This window comes from Erpetoichthys calabaricus, chromosome 3, assembly GCF_900747795.2.
Source record: "Erpetoichthys calabaricus chromosome 3, fErpCal1.3, whole genome shotgun sequence".
Lineage (NCBI taxonomy): Eukaryota > Metazoa > Chordata > Cladistia > Polypteriformes > Polypteridae > Erpetoichthys > Erpetoichthys calabaricus.
In genome coordinates, this window is record NC_041396.2 from 105,674,070 (window position 1) to 105,697,121 (window position 23,052).

The 23,052-nt window shown below is 36.8% G+C and overlaps 1 protein-coding gene across 1 annotated transcript in view; it reads right to left on the reverse strand.

Annotated features, from left to right (window-relative positions):
• crim1 (cysteine rich transmembrane BMP regulator 1 (chordin-like)) overlaps positions 1-23,052 on the reverse strand; it is a 907,432-nt gene that overhangs the window by 549,004 nt on the left and 335,376 nt on the right. Inside the window, exon 4 of the mRNA XM_051925587.1 lies at positions 5,410-5,530. Coding sequence (XP_051781547.1) covers positions 5,410-5,530 — 121 coding nt within the window. The remainder of the gene's footprint in view (positions 1-5,409; positions 5,531-23,052) is intronic.

The following is a 23,052-nucleotide window of genomic DNA, read 5'->3' on the forward strand; positions in this document are numbered from 1 at the left end:
AAACAAAGTATTACTTTTTAATTTAAGGGCACTTTGTAATATCAGAATTGTATCCTGATTTGGATAATACAAGAACAAATCATTAAATGGAATATCCCTCATCTACAGTGCATCTGGAAAGTATTTACAGCGCATCACTTTTTCCACATTTTGTTATGTTACAGCCTTATTCCAAAATGGATTAAATTCATTTTTTTCCTCAGAATTCTACACACAACACCCATAATGACAACGTGAAAAAAGTTTACTTGAGGTTTTTGCAAATTTACTAAAAATTAAAAAACTGAGAAAGCACACGTACATAAGTATTCACAGCCTTTGCCATGAAGCTTGAAATTGAGCTCAGGTGCATCCTGTGTTCCCTGATCATCCTTGAGATGTTTCTGCAGCTTAATTGGAGTCCACCTGTGGTAAATTCAGTTGACTGGACATGATTTGGAAAGGCAGACACCTGTCTATATAAGGTACCACAGTTGACAGTTCATGTCAGAGCACAAACCAAGCATGAAGTCAAAGGAATTATCTGTAGACCTCCGAGACAGGATTGTCTCGAGGCACAAATCTGGGGAAGGTTACAGAAAAATTTCTGCTGCTTTGAAGGACCCAATGAGCACAGTGGCCTCCATCATCCGTAAGTGGAAGAAGTTCGAAACCACCAGGACTCTTCTAGAGCTGGCTGGCCATCTGAACTGAGTGATCGGGGGGGAAGGGCCTTAGTCAGGGAGGTGACCAAGAACCCGATGGTCACTCTGTCAGAGCTCCTGAGGTCCTCTGTGGAGAGAGGAGAACCTTCCAGAAGGACAACCATCTCTGCAGCAATCCACCAATCAGGCCTATATGGTAGAGTGGCCAGACGGAAGCCACTCCTTAGTAAAAGGCACATGGCAGCCCGCCTGGAGTTTGCCAAAAGGCACCTGAAGGACTCTCAGACCATGAGAAAGAAAATTCTCTGGTCTGATGAGACAAAGATTGAACTCTTTGGTGTGAATGCCAGGCGTCACGTTTGGAGGAAACCTGGCACCATCCCTACAGTGAAGCATGGTGGTGGCAGCATCATGCTGTGGGGATGTTTTTCAGCGGCAGGGACTGGGAGACTAGTCAGGATAAAGGGAAAGATGACTGCAGCAATGTACAGAGACATCCTGGATGAAAACCTGCTCCAGAGCGCTCTTGACCTCAGACTGGGGCGACGGTTCATCTTTCAGCAGGACAACGACCCTAAGCACACAGCCAAGATATCAAAGGAGTGGCTTCAGGACAACTCTGTGAATGTCCTTGAGTGGCCCAGCGAGAGTCCAGACTTGAATCCGATTGAAACATCTCTGGAGAGATCTTAAAATGGCTGTGCACCAACGCTTCCCATCCAACCTGATGGAGCTTGAGAGGTGCTGCAAAGAGGAATAGGCGAACTGGCCAAGGATAGGTGTGGCAAGCTTGTGGCATCATATTCAAAAAGACTTGAGGCTGTAATTGCTGCCAAAGGTGCATCGACAAAGTATTGAGCAAAGGCTGTGAATACTTATGTACATGGGATTTCTCAGTTTTTTTATTTTTAATAAATCTGTAAAAACCTCAAGTAAACTTTTTCACGTTGTCATTATGGGGTGTTGTGTGTAGAATTCTGAGGAAAAAAATGAATTTAATCCATTTTGGAATAAGGCTGTAACATAACAAAAGGTGGAAAAAGTGATGCGCTGTGAATACTTTCTAGATGGACTGTATATAGACTTCATCTGAAGCATGATCAATGGACAAGTGTGCAGTAATACTGTATGTTGCATTGTGGAAATGCATTTGGATGAGAAATGTAAAATTCTCAAAGTAACAGAAAACAAAGAAGGAAAATAATTATAATCAAAAACATCACCAAATTACATTTAACCTGCTGAAGATCCTGAAATGAAAGAAAAAACAAGAGGAAGCTCATTAAAGAGGAACAAAGACAGTGACCAGACCTGGAACTGAACCCACAGTACCCTGAGCCTTAGAACAACAGTGCTAATCAATGTGTTATCAGGCTGCACTGTAGTTACCACTAGAGACATTCCAAATGCTGGCTATATAACCAAGGAAAGGATACTTGTCTTAGGTTACACAAGAATCTTGATTACCAGGTGCTTTTCTGTTAAGGTGTGATTTTTGTATTCATAAGAATTACTTTGTCTAGCACCACCTGACTCATTGGTACAAGAACCCCCAAATATTCCATACTGTTCAATTCATTTTGAAAACTAGTTATGGGGTACTCCCGTTTTTTACCCTCTAAACGTAAAAAAAAAACAAACTAATTTTTTGGCCATTTTTGAACCGTATTTTGTGCAGAAAATTACACTCTTATGAAAGAGAGTAAACCAATAGGTATCTTCCACAAAATCAATCAGAAGGACTTGAAGTTGTGCACCGCAGCATTAACAGACCCGGAGGGCTCGCCCTCTAATTGGATACAAGGCATCAAAGTTAGTCCTTTTTACAAAACTTCAAAAAAATATGGATCAGCAATATAGGCATTTAGAGCGTTGTTTTTACTCTATTTCAAGTCTGATGATTATGATGATGTTAATACTTTTGATATTTGATTTACTGGTTGTCCTGACCCTCTAACAACCACTCTCAGAAGGTGAAAAATTACCGATTTCAAACTTGTGTGGGTTATCCTTTTAGATTATTTCAAGGTGAGTGATTGAGAATATGATGTTATTTTTAATTATTTACTAGGAAACTAGCCCTCTATGGACCTCTATGAGATGGTGAAAAACTACACATTTCTATTACAAACAAGAATATTTAGACTTTAAACATTTAAATTGAAGCACACAGTTTAATATTTCAAATATATGATGCAACTATTCTCATTTATTATGTACTACTACTTCATGAAGTTATTCATCACATTTCTTAGGAACACCCTGAATTAGGATATCGTATGCTAATTCAGACTTTTTAAAATAAGTTTTATTGAACTTAGACTACATTCCAATATGTAAAACACAATCATCAAAAAACGAAATCTGTAAAACATTAGAAAAATTTAAATGCATTATAGCAATCAACAATGAAACACCCACCGCTATCCAGTTCAGAGAGAAAATTGAAGACACAGGCTATAATAAGATAGCTCCTATCATATATTAAAGCATTTAAAGAAAAAAGAAAGAAAAAGCAGGTCAGGAAGGCTTATTTTAAAGCAATGTTAATACATTCTTGTTAAACTCTGGATAAGCTTTGCACCATCCCATGCAAAGAAAATGTGATTTTTTTCTTGTATTAGATAAGGTAAGATATCACTTTCCCAATGAGTTACAGAAGGTAGATTCTTTCTACTGAGCAAGATAATTTAACACACAAGTAACATAGCACAAGAAATTATTAATTGGTTTATCATTTTATAATCTTATACCTTCTGGTGTGTACTGGAGTGTATATCTAGCATGTAAGTTAATAAATATGTTGTATGTCTTATTTGTAAGTTAGACAAATTAAAAGTAATATTAGACAGTGTTTCAGGAGACATGTTTTACTTTACTGAAAGGATCAGCAGTGCTCTGATGTGTATCTAAACAACCCTTTTCCCAGTCTACTGGTGGAATGGAGCATGTATCAAACCAGTCTGGTAAGGGTAACTGTGTTTGGACTTACATGAGCCTATAAGCCATTCTCCACGGGAATGCCATAAACTGTTTAGCTGGCAAGAGCAGGTCACAATTGTCTGAGTGTTTTCATTGGTAAATGGCCAAGGCAGGGACAGGTAAACAAATTCTATTGGTCTGAATTATTGCTGTTTATAATAGGTTTTGAATTGGACGCCATTCTGTACCACAACGCTCCATTGGTTTATGACTTGTGATAAGAATGGTATAAAGTTGGTCACCTTGCCAGTGCCTCGCTCTCTCAACACCTGGCCATGAGGAGAAGGCCATGATGAAGACAGCTACACCATGGCAGCCATATTGTGACAGGCATGTAGCCTGTTTCAATACTCCAATTTAAACAGCATGTGGCAGCAAGGCAAACTAGACTGATGATAAGCAGAGAGCCATCTATGGATGCAAGATACACTGCTACTTAGGTTGTAATTGAACTGTTTGCCAAAATTCACATTGTATTCTGCTTCCTTAATATTTTGTGCATATTATCAAAAATGCATAATTAAATGTGTAGCTTAACTTCTGCCTGTTCCTTTACTCTGTCTAATTGCCAGAGGTTTAGATAAAGAATGGAAAGGAGAGAAAGTGCTGAGCTGAACTAGTGTACCTGACCAAAGATTGATGACATTATGGCATTTGAGAAATTTTGGTAAAGTGTACACAGCGAGGAAAATAAAGGTGAAAATAGGGTTACCATAGAACCCTATGAAACAAAATATTGTTTTACTTCAAACAGTGCCATTAAAGGATAATAAATAAGGGTTAATTTTTGATATTTGGTACACTATATTAATCTCTGAAGGGAATGCAGTATTATCTAACAAATAAGTGAATATTTTCTCCCAAAATGAACTTTGCTTAGGACAATCCAAACTCGTTTGAACTAGCGAGGCCAGTGCTTGATAACTGGATAAATGTAATCTTGAGCAATTTGTACAATGCTCAGTTTTTAAGATGACTCATGAGATGCTTTATACAGCATGAAGAAGAGTGTGTGATATAAATGGCTGAGTTCAATTCCTTGTCTGAAATATTCATTCAGATGTCTTTTTCCTATCATTGCCTAAGATCATCTGAGGTACACACTGTGAAATGAGTTGACAGAGTCTAGAAATACTACAATATTTTATTCATTACCAGGTAAAATATATTCAGGCTTAGATGCTGATGAAAGATTAGAGAAGTAGTGAACATTCCTTTTGATAATTTGTACCTAAAAACAGCCTGTTGCAGTAATTCTGTATTTGAGATGTAGTTAATCAAAGGATGCATACACACTGTCAATATAGATTTCTAAAGGTCTGAATGCCTAATGACTTCCATGACATAAATACTGTATATAGGTTAAAGAGGGTATATGAAGCTCTGGTTATTTTTTAATACACGTTAGAAATTTTTCACGAATAAATGTCAGCTTCTTTAAACAAGCCAATTATTCAAGAAATTTCAAAATGAGGAATACCATATTTGCTTGCACATTTCTTCCCTTGGATACAATGCAGATGGTGTTTAACTGCAGGCTGCAGCCGCCTATGGCTTCAATATTAATTAATCGCTGCAGACATTTACATTTGCTACTCTGGAAAAAAAAATCTATGATTTCTTTCAAGTTACCCTGCCAGAAAACTGCTATATTCCCAACAGTTTATCTTTGTTTTTTTTTTTAAAATTCAATTAAGCTACAACAGATAAAGCCCTGCCAAGAATGGCTTTATGAGTGCCACACCATCCTCTGGCCCTAGAGTATTAACATTAATTATCCTACCTTGTGGGCAGAGTGCAGCAGCCGTCAGCAGTGAGCCTGACCTGAGTTTCATAGCTGTCAGCTGGGCAGGCAACCTGTTGAACAGGAGGGCACTCCACAGTACTGCAGTCCACACTGAACACTGTGGGAGGAAAGAAAAAAAGATGATTTCAAGTGAGAGACCTCTTCTTCATCCCTCACACTATGTTTGAAATTGCATACTTACAGTTAGGTCCATAAATATTTGGACAACTTTTTTCTAATTTTGTTTCTGTACATTACCACAATGAATTTCAAATGAAACAACTCAGATGCAGTTGAAGTGCAGACTTTCAGCTTTAATTCAGTGGGGTGAACAAAATGATTGCATAAAAAATGTGAGGCAACTAAAGCATTTTTTTTAACACAATCCCTTCATTTCAGGGCTGCGGTGGGTTGGCACCCTGCCCAGGATTGGTTCCCTGCCTTGTGCCCTGTGTTGGCTGGGATTGGCTCCAGCAGACCCCCGTGACCCTGTGTTCGGATTCAGCGGGTTGGAAAATGGATGGATGGATGGATGGACAATCCCTTCATTTCAGGGGCTCAAAAGTAATTGGACAAATGAAATAACTGGAAATAAAATGTTCATTTCTAATACTTGGTTGAAAACCCTTTGCTGGCAATGACAGCCTGAAGTCTTGAACTCATGGACATCACCAGATGCTGGGTTTCCTCCTTTTTAATGCTCTGCCAGGCCTTTACTGCAGCGGCTTTCAGTTGCTGTTTGTTTGTGGGCCTTTCTGTCTGAAGTTTAGTCTTCAACAAGTGAAATGCATGCTCAATTGGGTTAAGATCAGGTGACTGACTTGACCATTCAAGACTTTTTCCACTTCTTTGCTTTAATAAACTCCTGGGTTTGCTTTGGCTGTATGTTTTGGGTCATTGTCCATCTGTATCATGAAACGCCACCCAATCAATTTGACTGCATTTAGCTGGATTTGAGCAGACAGTATGTCTCTGAACACCTCAGAATTCATTCAGCTGCTTCTGTACTGTGTCACATCATCAATAAACACTAGTGTCCCAGTGCCACTGGCAGCAGCCATGCACGCCCAAGCCATCACACTGCCTCCACCGTGTTTTACAGATGATGTGGAATTCTTTGGATAATGAGCTGTTCCACGCCTTCTCCATACTTTTTTCTTGCCATCATTCTGGTAGAGGTTGATCTTGGTTTCATCTGTCCAAAGAATGTTTTTCCAGAACTGTGCTGGCTTTTTTAGCAAAAGTTTAGCAAAGTCCAATCTATCCTTTCTATTCTTGAAGCTTATGAGTGGCTTGCACCTTGCAGTGCACCCTCTGTATTTACTTTCATGCAGTCTTCTCTTTATGGCAGACTTGGATATCGATACGCCTACCCCCTGGAGAGTGTTGTTCACTTGGTTGGCTGTTGTGAAGGGGTTTCACTTCACCATGGAAATGATTCTGTGATCATCCACCACTGTTGTCTTCCGTTGACGTCCAGGTCTTTTTGCGTTGCTGAGTTCACCAGTGCTTGCTTTCTTTCTCAGGATGTACCAAACTGTAGATTCTGCCACTCATAATATTGTAGCAATTTCTCGGATGGGTTTTTTCTGTTTTCGCAGCTTAAGGATGGCTTCTTTCACCTGCATGGAGAGCTCCTTTGACCGCATGTTGTCTGTTCACAGCAAGCACCACACCTCAAATCAACTCCAGGCCTTTTATCTGCTTAATTGATAATGACATAACGATGGACTTGCCCACACCTGCCCATGAAATAGCCTTTGAGTCAATTGTCCAATTACTTTTGAGCCCCTGAAATGAAGGGATTGTGTTAAAAAAATGCTTTAGTTGTCTCACATTTTTATGCAATCGTTTTGTTCACCCCACTGAATTAAAGCTGAAAGTCTGCACTTCAACTGCATCTGAGTTGTTTCATTTAAAATTCATTGTGGTAATGTACAGAACCAAAATTAGAAAAAAAGTTGTCTCTGTCCAAATATTTATGGACCTAACTGTATATTTCCATCCATCCATTTTCCAACCCGCTGAATCCGAACACAGGGTCACGGGGGTCTGCTGGAGCCAATCCCAGCCAACACAGGGCACAAGGCAGGAACCAATCCCGGGCAGGGTGCCAACCCACCGCAGGACACACACAAACACACCCACACACCAAGCACACACTAGGGCCAATTTAGAATCGCCAATCCACCTAACCTGCATGTCTTTTGGATTGTGGGAGGAAACCGGAGCGCCCGGAGGAAACCCACGCAGACACGGGGAGAACATACAAACTCCACGCAGGGGGGACCCGGGAAGCGAACCCAGGCGATCCCAACTGCGAGGCAGCAGCGCTACCCACTGCGCCACCGTGCCGCCCTAACTGTATATTTGATATGTAAAAATGACACTTGTTAATACCATTGACGCAATTAAACAATTGCTTGTAAAAGACAGTTGTGAAACATTTCTACTGTAAATAGATACAAAATTAAAACTTTATTTTGATCTATTCTAAGCAATTTCAACATTTTGAGAATGCCAGTAACAATTTTACCTCAAGTCAACTAATTCTATAAATGAAGGAGGAGGAAATTGTTTGAATTAAAATGAACAAAACAGATATTACACATTTTTTTAGACTTGCCATAAATACAACAGGATACCTCGTACATAATTCTTTTCCTTGTTTGTCTACACCTGTTGATTGTTATATTTATTTTATGTGCGTAAGTCTGGTAGTTTGATTGTGCCTGGATGTAAAGAAGAAAATATTATGATGCCTGCTGAGGGAATAATGACGAGAAAAGGACTAATAGGAGGCACGGATTTGTACTACGGGTAGGTGTTTATGCGAGAACAGAAGTTTTTAATGCAGCTGGGTTAAGGAAGAAAAAAAATGGCATTGTGGAAAAGATCAGATCAAGCAATGAATGGATGTAAAAGGGGAAACACATCCTACATTATTCCAGCAGCAGCAAAGAACTCTCGAATTTTTGATTACTTGGATGATGTTCATAAAGACTGGTGAAACCCTATATTTCCATTTTTTACCATCTGGAAAAGTTACATCCATTGCATTACCAATAATTTTGGGTATCTGTGAACTTGTTGGAGTTATCTCATCATTTTTTTTTAATTTCACAAAGGGCTATTTGATTATGATTGTGTATTATACATTTGTAGGCTATATGTATATGTTAGTTTTTGGCGAGGGTGTTGCTAAAGGGCTATTAATCATATTGTGTATTATATAATTGTGACTCTTTCAACTGAAATACACAGATCCAAATTTTATTACTTACTGTGTGCGTGGCATTATTTGTATTAAGCCACCACATTTACCACAATCTCATCTTTTTAGTAAGGTTGTCCCTTACCCAGGTTTATTCCCTCTCCCCAGCTGTTTCTGTTTCAAGTAATCTCTTTGGTTCAACCAACAGATAACTTCTATGATCAGGAGCAACTATTTGTTATATTTGTTTAATCAAGCAATGTGGTATATTCTTACCAAGATCTCACGTTTTTTTAGTTAATTAGTTTCTTTCCCTAAGGACATCGAACATCTTATTGTACTATTTCACTTTTTGCAAAGGAATGTTTGGAACTCTAAAATACACCCTTTTCTGTTGATTCACCTATCCAGAACACATAAATTAACTGTCTAAGACAAATATTTTGTGATCTAAAGTTCCTAAGACTTTAACACGATACTGTATGTGTTTTTATTTTTTATCTAAACAAACATTTGGTGAAAAAGGGGGCCGGTCAGAGCTGTGTTCAAAAAAATTCTAATGGTCTGTTATTTTGAGCTTTTTTCAATTTATCCTAAAAGGTATGACATGAACACCACCTGGAGAGAGCATTGGAGGGCATATTCATACTCACTGATTGCAGGCTAATAAATCTAACCAATCTATTTAGGGTGTCAGAGAAAACTAGAACATCTTTAGAAAAACATATGCAAATGCATACTCCACACTGACAGAGTCTGAGCCAAGATTTGAACCAAGGACTCTGATCCTGCAAGAAAGCAGTGTGTCCTGGAGTGAAAAATCTTACATTTCTGAAACTACAGACTGCTTATATTAAGTTTTAATATTTGCTCAAAGAATAAGGATGAACTGAATTTACAAGACGTTAACTACAAGGGTAATTAACATTGCGAGCAATGTAATAAAGTAATTTATAAATTTAATGCATCTAATTCAGTTGGTTTCTAACTTGATTGTAAAGGGAAAGTAAAATAAGCACAGGCGCTATAGGACCAGTAGCTGTTTCAAGTAGTTTATAGCCCAGGGAAGGAAAGCTGTACAAAGGTGCATAAAAAGACTTTGAGAAGAGTTATTTACCAAAAGGACAGCCAGAAAATCAAACATCTCATGTTCTGAAGTCCCATGTACGGCTTGTCCAAGGGACCAGAGGAGGGCAGCGAAAGGAAAGACATGGGACATAATGTCAAAGATCAACACAGAGTGACCAGTTCATATGGCATCATAGAATATGACTTATGAATAGCACCAATTGCTACATGAAAAAGCCACCCAAGACAACATTGCTAATATTTTAGTATACTTTTCTAAGGCTATATACATCCAGACTTTACAATTTACATTATTATATCTTCTTCTATACTTAATAAATACCATGTTGCTTTTACATTTCTATATTATACCTTCTTATCTATAGTAAAGTAATGTATTATATTTAATATTATTATTTTTATTAAGTAATAAAGTAACTGCTAGGGTACCAGCTGACAAAGGAGATGCCATTTGCTCATTTTTTTCAGGGTTACTGTTTGGTCAGTAAGTGGCATATAACCAAAAAGGTGGTTGAGTCTTCTTGTGTCACAAGGACACCCATATGTTTGTTAGTGCTGGTAAGAGTACTGTAAGTCCCTAAGAAAAGTACAGAGAGTGACAGGCATTTGCCACCACTCGTATATGTGAAATATTGTAGAGTGTTTGGCAATTGGGAATCACTCAAGTCATCGTCTGCCTAGGATGTCCGAGTGTGTATATATTAATCTTTAGGTATGAGAGTAGACCAACCTAGTAAACAGTCTTGGTAAATCTCACAAATCCCAAGCTAATACACAGCTCAAACAACTGTTACCCTAATCTGTTTAATCCTGTACCAGTCTTACTTAGGTGTACTGCAATTCCCAGCAACAACTGGAACCAGGGATCTATCAAAGTCTGCTCTTCACATACATGTTTGTGGAAGTGTATCATGGCATGAACAAAGGAGATTTCTGAGGACCTCAGAAAAAGAGTTGTTGATGCTCATCAGGCTGGAAAAGGTTACAATACCATCTCTAAGTGTTTGGACTCCACCAATCCACAGTCAGACAGATTGTGTACAAATGGAGGAAATTCAAGACCATTGTTACCCTCCCCAAAGATCACTCCAAGAGCAAGGCGTGTTATAGTCGGCGAGGACACAAAGGACCCCAGGGTAACTTGTAAGCAACTGAAGGCCTCTCTCACATTGGCTAATGTTCATGTTCATGCGTCCACCATCAGGAGAACACTGAACAACAAAGATGTGAATGGCAGGGTTGTAAGGTGAACGCCACTGCTCTCCAAAAAAAACATTTCTGCTCGTCTGCAGTTTGCTAAAGATCACGTGGACAAACCAGAAGGTTATTGGATAGATATTGGAAGAATGTTTTGTGGACGGATGAGACCAAAATAGAACTTTTTGGTTTAAATGAAAAGCGTTATGTTTGGAGAAAGGAAAACACTGCATTCCGGCATAAGAACCTTATCCCATCTGTGAAACATGGTGGTGGTAGTATCATGGTTTGGGCCTGTTTTGCTGCATCTGGGCCAGGACGGCTTGCCTTCATTGATGGAACAATGAATTGTGAATTATATCAGAGAATTCTAAAGGAAAAATGTCAGGACATCTGTCATGACCTGAATCTCAAGAGAAGGTGGGTCATGCAGCAAGACAACGACCCTAAGCACACAAGACATTCTACCAAAGAATGGTTAAAGAAGAATAAAGTTAATGTTTTGGAATGGGCAAGTCAAAGTCCTGACCTTAATCCAATCGAAATGTTGTGGAAGGACCTGAAGCGAGCAGTTAATGTGAGGAACCCCACCAACATCCCAGAGTTGAAGCTGTTCTGTAGAGAGGAATGGGCTAAAATTCCTCCAAGCCGGTGTGCAGGACTGATCAACAGTTACCAGAAACATTTAGTTGCAGTTATTGCTGCAAAGGATGGTCACACCAGATACTGAAAGCAAAGGTTCACATACTTTTGTCACTCACAAATATGTAATATTCGATCATTTTCCTTAATAAATAAATGACCGAGTATAATATCCATCCATCCATCCATTTTCCAACCCGCTGAATCCGAACACAGGGTCACGGGGGTCTGCTGGAGCCAATCCCAGCCAACACAGGGCACAAGGCAGGAAACAATCCTGGGCAGGGTGCCAACCCACCGCAGACCGAGTATAATATTTTTGTCTCATTTGTTTAACTGGTTTCTCTTTATCTACTTTTAGGACTTGAGTGAAAATCTGATGATGTTTTAGGTCATATTTATGCAGAAATATAGAAAATTCTAAAGGGTTCACAAACTTTCAAGCACAACTGTACATTACTTATTTAACTAACACCTTTATCCAAAGCGACTAACAACATTTATGAAACAATTGGTTACATTTCTTTTGGTTTTCTAGTTGGAGCACAGGCTAGTCAAGTGACTTGCTTGTGGTCACACAGCACCACTAGCAAGATTTGAACCCACAACCATAGGGTTTGAAATCCAAAGCACAGAAGCACAGAATTTTCATTTGGGGAGTACATTAGCTGACCATAATGAAAATATTGTGAGTACTGCTACTGGATGTATAACACTGATCACTGTACGTTTATCAGCACAGTGTTGCATGGTTAATTATCTATACATCATAAGCTACATTATGTGCTACAACTATGAGTCACAACAAACCATTAAGGAATCCTAATCCTTCCCCTACCCCCAAGTCAGGAGACCCTGTGAAATAATAATAATAATGAAAGATTTATTATTATTTACAATGCATTTCTTTCTTCTTGATGGAAGATAAAATTATCACGTATCTGCACACATACGTGGAAAACAAAATAGACATTTCTGTTGTGGCAAGAATCGTGGCTTCAATCAAAGGAACAGCCAGTCCCATGCTGCTGTTTTATGGTACGGCCCATTTATGCCCCAAAATTGGAACTCTATGAGAGCAATTATCTATATTTTATTTAATTACTATCTGAAATACCCAGCGTTGCCCGGGAAGAAAATAAATGTTTTTTTAAAATTGTTTGAGAAAAATATAATAAAAAAAAAACACAACTTGACAGATTAATTTTTAACTTGACAGATTCATTTTTGTTTTGTGATACAGTAAGTTTTTACATGCAGAATTTTTGACGAAGAAAAAAAAATGTCAATTAAATTAATATTATTATTAGGTTGATTTAATTCCATTACCACTGCAAAATTGTTAAAATAAGAATAATGCAAGATGAAAATATAGTTAAAAAAAACAAATATTAAACAACAAATAAATAATACTATGGATTTTTCATGATAAAACTGATAGATAGATAGATAGATAGATAGATAGATAGATAGATAGATAGATAGATAGATAGATAGATAGATAGATAGATAGATAGATAGATAGATAGATAGATAGATAGATAGATAATGTTTGTGATTTTGATTAACTCACAGTGACAGTGTTCCTAAATAAGATGGATAGCTCCATGCCTGGCTGAAAGGCCCATATAATGGACAGAGAATGTCACTGGATGGCCATCCTGACTAGCAAGGGGAGAGCACCCAAATCTGCTAGGTGGTAGCATCCCCAGTGATGCATCACCTACGTGCACACCTGCAACCTTGGAGTTGTAGTATCTTTGAGCAGCCTGGCTAGGTGTCATAGTTGCCACTAAAGGGAGGTACCAAGATTGAATGTCCACAATCTGAGCAGGATCTACCTGACCCAGAAGGGCTACCTCAGTGCAATGTTGTGATACCAGAAGTATTCCCTAGTCTGACATAAAAGAAGCCATTAAATCAATGGAAAGACAATGCACAAAATTGATCAATAACTAAATATCTTTTTGTTTGTTCATTGTTGTTTTGTTTGTTGGCTGCAAAGAAAATACTGACTACTGTTTACATCTGTGCAAATTCATTACTTTTAGAAAATTTAGGAAAAGTCTACATTTCACAACATCCATATTATGAAGCCCTTAACTGATTATGTACTACATTAAAATTTGAAAACTTATTCAGTTTCTATTCAACAGCTTTTTTGTTCATTTAAGAATACACTTTACATTCATATCAAAAGTCTGCCCTAGGGAGGGATACAATTGTCATCCTCCAAGAAGACGTATTATAGATGGAAATAAGATTTACCTCCAGAACCTCAGTGTACTTTGTCATCCATAAAATATTGCGCACACTTTTTTGTAATGTGGAATGTTCACCTGGATAGTGTGTCTCAATTATTTATAAAGTCGACAGCAAAAAGACAAATGCTAACATGTGACTGCTGGTAGGGCAGCAGATCAAACAAAAGGAAAAAAGCACAAGGGAAACCATACTTGTCTGAACAAATATATAAAAAGTCACACAGCCATTAGTGCAACCTACAACATAATTACGAACTCTACAAAGAAGTAACAGACCATCAGAATAGCCAGAAGGGTTTATTTTAAGACATGCATGTACTACCTAACTTAATATTTTTGGCTGCCTGAATATTAAGGAAGAAGCAGTGAGTTAAGAATTAGAATGTCTGCTCACATCGTATCCCAATCATAAAAATACATCATCGTTCAAGCCCCCTGCCTCTTTTTAGCCATTTGTTATGCCTTTCATTAGCTGAAGCTGGGTACAGAAATTACTCATCATAATGTTACATCCTGGTTACCATATCCTTAAAAAAAAGAGAATTGGCACTAGTATAGCACTTAAAATAAAAAATACTGCTGACAACAGGGGATGCAAAGGAGGTCCTTCTTATTTATCGAACTACCGCATAATATAGATTATTGTACTTTGTAAATTGTACAACAGCCTAATCAAACAAATTCTGTCACACACATGCAATATGCATTCAGATTGCATTTCAAATTAATAGCTACCCCACATGATACATTACACTTTTAAAGGTTAAATTTGCTTAATTTCTCATTTGCCTTGTTTTTCAGTCTGGATATTTGCTCTTGTGTTTTGACTTTTTTCTTTGGTCCTTTCTGGTTCTGTCAGTTTCATGTTATGATCATTTTTGCCTTACTTTTGATAAATCTTCATTTGTCCCCTCTGTTGCTGCACAGAATCATTTCATATATTAACCTTCTGATTGTTCAACCAGATCTCCAGATATTGCTGCTGTCCACCCCAAACATTTAAATACACATTTAAATAGCTTTACCAGCAGCTTTTACCCCTCCAAGTTCTCTGGATCTTTGTGGAAGACTCAAAGCGAGATTGCACAGTTTACCAAAATGTGACATTGTAGACAGAATGAGAACTATGCTAAGATTCTCTTGTTCTACAACTCTTTCCTCTATGTGACAACCTACTGATTAACCACTATATCTCTTGTATATTGAGTTCTAATTGATTGCTTAAGAAGGAGGGAACACTTTTTAGGAAATGCTTGTCACCTGCATATTACAGTATAAATATACAGCATGTAATGGGACTCATAATGTGAATGTTAAAGTGTATGAGTGATGTTACTCCCTTTTGCTAAAAGCCTTGATAGTCACTTGGAATAATAAAGTTCCCTTTTAGCTCATACAGGTTGATGTCTGCAGCTCTGCATGGAGGCTGCTGCAAACATTAGGGGTCAAGGTTTAGGTCTTGTCAGGGACCAGCAAATAGACATATGCATTGTAATACCTATTACACAAAATTCTTTTTGACATCCAAACTTCCCACACAACTACTAATTATTACAACACCTCATGATTAAAGTAAACTGCTGATGTCAAAAATATGAAAACATTTTAGTTTAGGTATCCATTATAAGCAACGATTAACAGTCTGCATTGCTATAAAACATATGACTGTATAACACAGGAAGAAAAAATGCTAACATATTTAAATAGTCCTATTAAAGTGCATGATTATCATTGAAAATAACATAGTTAAAAAAATGTTAGTGATTTAACAATTGGAATTAAAATATGAACAGATGTATGATGAGCTACAAGTGCTAGCCTATTGATGTTTAGTAATGTTTAAACATGCCACTATAATTCTGTTATGTTTTTGTTGAAATTCAGCTCCCTCCTAAAAAACAAACTGGCTGCTAAGAAGCCACGTGATATAATAACTTAAAGTTAATATGTTTCTGCATGGAAATTGCTAAATTATTAACATTTTCTTTAGACAATAAAATAGAAATAAATATTGCCTTAGCATCCCTCTTTTTTGTTACTATAGAAAACTAGAGAAAAAGGAAGGAAAATCGTTCTCACAAATCTATTCTGTTCAGAGCTGACAGACCAATTTCATGGAATGTTCATTTGATGACATATTGCTTCATAGTCTGCTCATGAATCATCCAACATCTGCAGTTCTGTTATACTTTGTAACTATGCTGGAGATGTCACCTTCCATCCCAGCTGACAGCAATTAACCTGCAGGGTAAAGGGACACTGCAGCAGCACATCATAACGAGACCTAGATGGATTTCCCTCCCTTTTGCAGGACCATGAGGCCCAGGAGCTAAAGGGAGGACGCTGGCTCATTACCTTTAGGGCCAGTTGGTTTTCTTTGTATGCATTACAATGCTGAATCTAACATATATCTTTTGTATTGTTAGCATACGTGAAGAATCACCTGGCAGCTCTTCTACTATGAAAGATCCACCTATTAAGGAAAAAAAATGAAACAGTGAAGCCATCAGGTTGGAACAGCTCTGCCTAATGAATGCAGTGGAATGCACTTCAGTCCCATGAACATACATCTGTGTGGAATCTGCACATTCTCCTCACAACCATTCAGGTTTTCTTCTCAAGTACTTCAGTCTTCCTCTTATGCCCACAATGATGTGCAGGTTAATTGGTGACAGTAAACTGGGTCCAGTGTGAGCGTGGGTATGTGCGAGAGTTGGCTCTAAGGTAGACTGACGCCTTATGCGGATTGGTTCTTACCATAAACTGCTGGGATTGACAGAACACCATGACCCTGACTGAATAAAATGGGCTTGTATATTGTTATTTTAAAACCATTCATCTATCATTGAACCCATTTAATCCAGTTCAGGATTGCAGGAAATATCAAAGCATATTACATAAAACTATTGCATTTGATATACATATAGTATGTCTTCCAAACTGTTATTATTTAGTGGTAATTATTTAAATTTTGCAAATTACGCAAACAAGAACACTAATCCATGTGATTTAGTTAATCTGAATAAGGAATTCTCAATCATGGTGAATGTTTAACACAGTTTCTATATGTTGTGAGAGAAATGGACAAAATGTTTTTAATGGATATGCATTGTTATTACACCATAAGCAAAAAATTACCACATATTTTAATAATTGTCAGAAAATTGTTTTTGATTTAGTTAGAAAACTACCAAAAATGAGTATTTAGTTTGGTTTCTATTTTGGTAAATCAACACACAAAACTTTTCAATATCATGTTTACTCCAAAGAGCTTAACATCATAGAAATATTATTACAAGAAAATGTGGCAAATCATATTTTAGGTAAAATTAATCCATATGTAATATTCTTTGTGTGTGACTTCCTGCTGGGATAGAGTTTTGAATTAGATGTAGAAAAGGAAGAGGAATAATCCCTGGCTGTGCCTTCCCACTTAATTCTGAAAAGACAGAAGTATCAGGCATAAAAAGTCATGCAATGAGTAATAAACTTTAGAAAATGTTTGTTACTGGAGCTGAACTAACAGTTGAAAACTTTGCAGTCACTGCTGAGTTATTTTTAAGGCTGCTGAATTTGCTCAGTACGTAATGGTTATTAAATAGTATCTTGTTTAGCAGGAGGGCATATGCTCTTTTTGTCACACATATCATGTGCCTGCCTTCAATATCTTTTTTTTTTTTCTGAAAATAGTGCAGATGTTTTTTATTTTATTGTCTACTTGACTCCCCGGTCACAGGTCTAGAAGTATGATGTCTGCGTAGGAATGTTTTTCTTCTCAGTCACTGCAAGATACAGGAAAATCTCAGTCTATAAACTTTTTTGAAGATCTTAAGAAATGTATCAATAGCACAAACTTTCAAATATGAAACAATATTTTTTTTTTAACGGCAAAACAATTTTTTTATTATTCTAAACATATTTATTTAGAATACAAGTTTAATACAAGCTATTCTTAAAATAATAAGAAGTTTTAAGGAAGTCAAAGCCTGCTGAAGATTAGGATAATCATTGTATAATGTGTCTCAAGAAGATGCTACAGGTGTTAAATATGTCAACATTTTAACTTGTTTCAAATGCATAATTACATTTAACTTAACTAGAACAGACAGCATTTGTGACAACTACTTTATATATCATTAATTGACTCTCCCTTGCATTGCGATTAACCAAACAATTCTAAAACTATTTTTTTTGCATAATACCACGACCATTAATCACTGAGGCATAAACTGAAAAGCAACTAGATGATTTATTTCTTTGCATTAAAACAATTTTTTCTACTCCCAATGGTTCATCAATATTTGTTACCTTTATCCAGTTCTGCAGTTTTAGACTGATGCAGAGTCTGTGATACTGCTATTTATTTTGTGAATGAACAATCCCGATTCTTTTATTGTGTTTAAATTATTTAGACTTACTGTAGAGTTTCTGTAGATTTTTTTTTTAATATATAATTTGACTTATAGGTTTTAGGCACAGTTCTTTTACTGTGTGTTCGCTGGCACATCCACACATTATTTGTCAAACAAACAGGAAGGTTTGTCTATTGTGTGTTACATAAGAAAGCCTTTCTATATTTAACATTTTTTTTTTATATTGAGCTGTTACTGTATTATCTGGGGCTATATATTTAAATGATCATTTCTATAAACACTCTTTCAGTTTCAATTAAATGTGATTAAAAGGCAAATTAGAGTAGGGCAATTTGAGAAATAATCTTCACACTCCAAACATGAATGCAAATTGTGCTCTAATAAATTTGGCTATAGGCTTGTAAGACATTATTAAAAGTTGAGACTTATGTAGCAAGTACATTTACTGCACTGAATGAATGGCAGCAAAAATGACGCAAATACTTTAAATCTGCATTTTAAATACAATTTCACTCCATTAAAAAGTACAGGAAAGATAAAAGTAATTTAGAATGAGGTTAATGGAAATAACTTATCTAACACAGTTAATGTTCAAATACCTATTGTAAGGCTGGTCAGACATTAAACCTCACTTCATCTAAATGTCTTTCTACTGCATTTAAATTATCAGATCAAGCTGAAAGTATAATACACTTCGTATAAAGCAGAAGTATTCTGGCGTATTACTTAATTTTTCATTGTTGCAAAGATGTGCATATAATTAAGTACTAAAAGTTTCATACAATAATAGCTAATTAAATTATGCTACTAAACAATTAAAAAAAACACAATGAGACACAATGGAAGCATTAAATCCAGCCTGCTCCATTAGTGTTTTACAGTTTCCATTCCCCCTTAACTTTGTTTCTAAAATAATTACTGATTAGCTACAAAAAAAGTAATGTTCAAGGAAATACAAGTACATATTTTTAAATGTATTATTTATAACAACTCAGAAAAAATACCTTATTTTTTAATATAACACTGGTTTGTAAGGTAAAAAAAACATAGTAATAAAAAGCCAGGCTCTGCCATCAAATGTCTAGAGCTTTGTGTCAGCATAAAAATGCACTTCCAATAATCAAATCGTAAAATGATATTTTCAGTCATTACCAGATTTAGCACATTGCCTTCACTTGGAGAACAGTAGCAGTAGAGTGTTGTACCGTGTTAGCCACAGATTGATACAGGAGAAAGTGGGGTGAAATGACACCTTTTATTGGCTAACTAAATAGATTGCAAATGCAAGCTTTCGAGGCAGCTAAGGCCCCTTCATCAGGCACTCGAGCTGCCTCGAAAGCTTGCATTTGGAGAACAGTAGTACTACACTTTTTAACTCTGTTGTGAGTGTTTCTATGAGGATGAAGATATTCTGCATACTCATATTTATACAACTTTATCTTTCATTTGTTGACTTTTGCACTAGTTGTTTTGAAATGAGGAACTCACAGCTTCACATCCATATTAGATATCTGTGTTTGGAAGTTAAGGATTATTTTTTTAAAAGTAAAGCTTATGCCTTATTAAGATCTGTTTTTGTTCCACAGTCAAACAAAATAGATCAAAACACATTGTTTTTATAGTTGTAAATATTTCTTTAGTGTATATTGCATTGGTAGTGCATAGTATAACTTTAGATTTTTGGGAGGTCTTTCTTGTAAGGTTATTTAAATTTGAAGTCAAACCTTAATGCTATGTGCTTTACTTACAGTATAGATACTGCATTTGGCATGGTGGTTAAGGCACTGGACAAATCACTGTATCTGCCTGTGCTCATTTGTACAAAAGGTATGCAAAGATTCTGCTGTGTCTTCATCATGTAAGTATCCCTATGTTAAACTAACAGCCAAATATGTAATAATAAGCCAGTTCAAAACCACAATCATGTTACAGGAAAGGAAAGGTTTTCAAAATAGCAAAGATCCTGAACGTAAAGTGCATTCGTGTGATGTTTCCAGTGATGGGGGTTAACACGACAACAGAATGCTTTGACAGCAGATATTACATTTCTTTCCTTCACAACAGGTAAGTTTAAAACATCCATCATGGCTGCATAAAATCGGAGACCCATTCTGGTATGGTTATAAATTATAAAAGCTTCAACATGAACAATCTGTAGCTGTGTTTCCATTGCAATTATGCGCAAAATAGAAACAACACTTCTGAAAAGTCCACAAAACACAAATGCGAATTGTCTATGTTTCCATTGGCTGATTTTATGCAAATAAATTTTGTTTATCACCTAAAATTAAAAATGGTAACCAATATGAGGTGTGTTGGTTCTGTTATTTCAATTACATCTACAATTGCAGTGTTCATTTTTAATCTGAGGTGAGGAGAATGAGGGAATACAATAAAGGGAAAGCGTACTCTCTATACTTGACAGAGGCCACGTATTAGGGATTTCTTTGAAAGTAATTTTACTGAGGAGCTGTGGGTACAGAATTTTAGGATGAGCAACTCAACAGTCATGGAATTATGCAGCACAATATACTCTTATGTCCCCTGCTGTAGCATACACGAGGAAGCCATTCCTGACCAAGAAGCGCATAGCCATCACGCTTTATAAACTGTGCGGAGTACAGGGTTGGTGCTGAGACTTTTGGTGTTTGCAAAACCACTGTTCCCAGGTGTGCATTTGGGATGTGTAGATTATATGCTCCAAACTAATGAGGCAATACATCACTTTACCTAATGTGGAAGAAATATGGTAGATTTCGCAGCACAACTACGAGGCACACAAAACACCTCAGGTGTATGGTGCAACCGACAGCTCACATATCCCTATTTGTGCACCACGTAATGGGTATCGAGATTATGCTAACAAGAAAGACTGGACATGTATTGTTCTGCAGGCGGTCATCGACGACAGATTAATGATCAGGGACATTTGTGTTGGGTTACCCAGTAGTGCTCATGATGCTGCTAAATTCGCCACTTCGCAATTGCACAGGGTATTTAAAAATTTATGTAATGTTATGTGACCAAAATGTGAAAAAAGTGTTTCCATTTCAGTTTTGTGAATTATTGCTTTGTCGAACCGCCTGAAAAACCATTTCAAAAGCGAGAGTATACATTTTTTTGTGAATTCTGGGAGTTTTTTTCCAAATTCATGTGTCTCCATTACCGTTATTTTTTTGTTTTGCAATTTCAAAATCCACATTAAGGAGGTTAATAGCAATGCTGCTGCTGTTATGCAGTATATTCTGTTTTACACTTTTGAAATCAGGTTCAAAAGTGTAAAATCATCAATACTGGATAAACCTGGAGTCGAATAGTAAAACACCACTTGGATTTTGTTCCAGATGACTTTAAATTATAATCACTTAGTTTTTCCTTTCCATTCTTATTAGCTGAGTTTCAAACAGGTTCGTTAAAGGCTTCTCCACATGGGCTGCAGTGTCTGCTGAAATTCTTTTAAAATTTACATTAACTTATTTGTTTAAAAAACTAAGTGATTCCTTATTTACATAAGATAGTGTCTATAGCAATATTAACCCACCCTCCATTTTGGAGATGGCCCCAAGCCGAGATAAATGAGGAAGTTTTGTATCAGGAATGGCATCAGGTTGTAAAAATCACACTTAAACCTATAAAACTTTGATCCCACATACAATGAAGAGGAAGAAGAAGTTGTCTGTAGCAATATTATTCATTACTAATAACACTCAGGCCTTCAATTATTGAAGAAATATGGTCTTTAATGAAACATAGCCAACACATATGTTGAGGTTGCTGCAATATCTTTTACAGCCATCCGATGTTGGCATGTCTCTTTTCCTGACAAACATGCTGCGTGTTAGCACATCAAGCCCAATAACGTGACAAAGGAAGACCGTAACTCCAATTCTTTGGTTGTGTATAACTTTGTATTGTTTGTGGAGTGTGTGACTGCAGTGATTTTCCTGTCAGCAGTGCATACCACCAAGCTTTTTCTGTCAGCCACAGTGCATGGCTACATTTTTACTTGCCGCGAGAGGAACTCAAAGCCCAATTTCATGGCCTAGATTACCCACATATTCACTTTATAGGTCGTGTTACGCATATCGCGACATTTGATAGAAACCAAGATCAAGGTAAGACAGACAAACAACTCTTAGCATTTTATATATACAGACTAGCCATGAAACCTGTCAAAGACAGGTAGCTGAATAATTAAATAATATTTGCTATCTCTTGCCCCTACGTGTACTTTTAGAGCCTTTCCTCTGTATTTGCTTGTGTGAAAGGCACTTCCTTTCTCAAGCGTGTTCCTTTAAAGTTTGCTTCTCAGACTATGTCATTACTTTAGAAGTGCCTTTCTCACCTCCAGATTGGTTTTAGATTCGTTGTCTTTGAAGGCGACTCTCTCAGTGTGCCTCATACACCTTTATTCCTCCATGTGAGTCTTGCACTCACACATCCTCTTTAGTCACGTCACCAAACTGGCCAATCAGAAAGCTCAAGAGAACTGTACACAATGAACTTGGTGTTTTATTATAGCAGATTGCATTTCTGCATAACTCCATGAACGTGTTTTCTAGGATCTTGAACGTTCATATGAGTAACATAGGTTTCTATCTATCAGTCTGTCCATGTTCAGTGCCCTTTAACCTCTTAATTCTAGAAGGTGTCCTTAATAGTACTGAAATCACTCAATAAAAACAGTACATAATAAACCTTAAAGGCAGTACACAATTGGATTTTAATTTGAAGAGCATTTTTGCTTAGGAATCATAAACTGCACTGCAAAAAACGTAAAGTCTTGTAAATATAGGCTATTTTTAAATTAGTCTATTGAGTTCAATAAAAGAGAACATGAAGACTAATTAACAAAACTTGA